The sequence below is a fragment of the Protobothrops mucrosquamatus genome, unplaced genomic scaffold, assembly GCF_001527695.2.
Source record: "Protobothrops mucrosquamatus isolate PMUCROS unplaced genomic scaffold, P.Mucros_1.0 scaffold_99, whole genome shotgun sequence".
Lineage (NCBI taxonomy): Eukaryota > Metazoa > Chordata > Lepidosauria > Squamata > Viperidae > Protobothrops > Protobothrops mucrosquamatus.
Window position 1 is genome coordinate 2,025,108 of NW_015386175.1, and position 3,043 is coordinate 2,028,150.

Sequence of the window (3,043 nt, forward strand, 5' to 3'; positions counted from 1 at the left end):
CCCCCCCCCCCCCGCAATGGTAGTACTCAATCTGTTTGGCAAAATGAACTATTAAGACATAATAATATAATTTTAGCATACCTATAATACCAATCTCAAGAAGTAGTAGAAATCTGCTATGTATTCAAGATGGATAGTGACTAATATTTATTTATATGTATTGATATGTAAGGGTGTAGGTATATACATATGTTCTATATAGCATGTTTATCTGTGTATTACGTGTACACTGTTGAGAGCAGGCAACAGAATTTCATTTTTAATGTGTCCCAGTATGCCCAAAGTAAAAAATGACAATAAAAGTTATCTTACCTTACCTTATCTTATCTTAAATACCAATATATAAATTTGGGCTCTCTAGAATACACTACATGCAGTGGTGTAGACAGGAAAGGAAATGTTACAGAATGTCTACACTATTTTAAATAAGTTTACATTTCTAGAACCAGGTAAAAATGATATTTCCAGGTGCTGAAGAGGCCTGAAGAAGTTATTTCTAGGTTGTATATGAAAATTTCCAGAGTGTGATGAGTTGGAGGGTAGAAAGTAGACAAATTACATAGAAGATCCCAAAAATTTCAAATCAGTCTGCTTGTCACATATGCCCTGGGTTCTTCTTTGGAAGAAGAGATGTCAAGAGATTAAGAATGGGGAACCAGGTTATCTGCTGTGACCCAGAGTTGAGGACATGGAGTGAAGGTTGTAGCAAAACCAATTGGGCAACATCTCGAGACTCTACAGCTCCAATCCTTAATCAGCTGTCCATGAGCGGAAGAACATCAGATTTCAGGGTTGGCACGCTAGGAGAAACAGCCTCCTTGGGACTGTAGGTCAGCATGCGCACCAGTTTGGCTAGGGCAGGGGTAGGTAACCTTGGCTCTTTTATGACTCGTGGACTTCAACTCCCAGAATTCCTGAGCCAGCCATGCTGGACTCGTTGAAGTCCACGAGTCATAAAAGAGCCAAGGTTGCCTACCTTTGGGCTAGGGGTAGAGGGTTGCTGGGACATTTATTGCACTCAGCTTCAGATGATTACTGGAAATAATACTTATTTAACAACTGCTACCATAATTTGTTTTCTTGGATGTACAGTATCAACTGCTGTGTAGACTGTGACCTCTTTCCTTGTCTGACCCTTCGTGTATCCCATATACGTTGTCCACAACTTACAACCACAACTGAGCCCAAAATTTCTGTTGCTAAGTAGGGCAGTTGTTAAGTGAGCTTTGCCCCACTTTATGACCTTTCTTGCCACATTTATACAGTCAGTCACTGCAGTTGTTAAGCTAGTAACACGATTGTTGAATCTGGCTTCCCCATTGATTTTGCTTATCAGAAGGTCACAAAAAGTGATCACGTGACCCTGGGATACTGCAACTGTCATAAATACATGCCAGTTGCCATGCGGGCGAATTTTGATCATGTGACCATGAGGAGTCTGCAATCGTAAGTGTGAAAAATGGCCATAAGTCACTTTTTTTCACTGCCATTGTAACTTCAAATGGTCACTAAACTAATTGTTGTAATTGAGGACTACCTGCATGTAATAACTTGGGACTCACAACTTGCCCAAATAACTCTTTGTCTATAGTTTCTCTGATTTACTAGGACTTATCCAACTATCCTTTTGATCCCTGGACCTCGATAGAACAGAACAACACAAGAACCAATAATTGAAGATGCACAGAAATATGTCCTGAATTAATTATTTGGCAGGAAAGAATTGCTTGACCAAGACGCAGTCTGCCTCAATATACAATATACAATGGTTTCCAGATATCAAAAAATGAAAGGCCATCTTTTAAGAATGTTGTAGTTTTATCCCACGTTATAAATCTAGCATAGAACAGGAGATAAATCAGACATCTTCAAAAATCCTTCCAATTCTATGGACCCACTGAGGCAGTAAGATGATATGGGGGAGCAAAGAACCAAAAGGATGACCAACTGGGGAAAGCTGGGAGAGAGAAAGTCCACTGCCCAGAAGGGTTTCTAACACCCATTTCATCCAGATAAGATAAACTTTGTTTTATTTTTGTAACTTTGAGGAACAATCGAGGGGTACCTGGTTTTAAAACAGCCAACAGAAAGCTCAGCTGCCTCCACATTTTTTAAATGACAGAAACCCAAAGACTGCATTTTAATGTAACGATATCATGCCAAGATCAAAGCAAAAAAGGGCCAATTCCCTAGCAACCAGAAATGCGAAAACGGCAAAATGCTACACACCAGCATTTACAAAGAAAGGTGGGGGGGGGGGAATCACAGCCTTTACTTGAGAACGCCAACAAGCCAACTGGGCACAAAGTACTCCAGACTTCACCACGCTTAATCGCGTCGGTGATCGGGAATGTTTTATTAAATGTCTGGCCGGGCTGAGTAGAGCAGAATCGTACAAAGAAGATTAAATTATTTTGGCTTCCCAAACCCTCCGCTTCGGTCTATCATCGGGGAGCAAGGCAGGCCCGCTAGGGCTCCATCGGCTCAAAGAAACCACGGGGGTGGGCGGAAAGGGGGGCGCGCGGGGGAAGGAAGTTGGAAGGTCCCTTGGCTAAAGATCTCTTGTTCCAAAAAAAAAGGGATTTTTACCCACACGGACGGCGCAATCCGTCCTGTTGGAAAGGCACAAGCACCGATTCCGGTGGAGGGAGGGAAACCCAGGGCTCCCCTTTCAAGACCTTAGCTGAAGCACGAGACCCGAGGGGAATCGAAGCAAGCAGCCGGCCTTCCATTACGGACAACAGGACCAGGACGCCGATCTGGATAACATCCGGAGGGATAGGAAGAGCAGCAGCAAAACTCTTCGGTGCAGCCTCCGGTTTGAGGAAGGGGCAAAGCAAAGACATGCAAAGTCAGGGACGGCCACCGCTCGAAGATGCCGAGGCCACGAAGGCGGCGGGCGAAAGCGCACCTGCTGGTAGTCGTCGTCCCTCGGGCGGAAAGCGTTGGGCACGGGTCGCAAGCTGAAGCTCAAATGGGGGAGCCCGTGCAGCCAGGACGTCCACCAGGGCGCGAGATACTCGGCCCGCGCCGCCAGCAACAT

General features: G+C 44.5%; 1 protein-coding gene across 1 annotated transcript in view; it reads right to left on the minus strand.

Moving 5' to 3' along the window:
• The window catches only part of TTYH2 (tweety family member 2), a 78,745-nt gene extending 75,702 nt beyond the window's left edge, over window positions 1–3,043 (minus strand). The window contains exon 1 of the mRNA XM_029284020.1: window positions 2,912–3,043. Within this exon, the coding sequence (XP_029139853.1) occupies window positions 2,912–3,043 (132 nt within the window). The remainder of the gene's footprint in view (window positions 1–2,911) is intronic.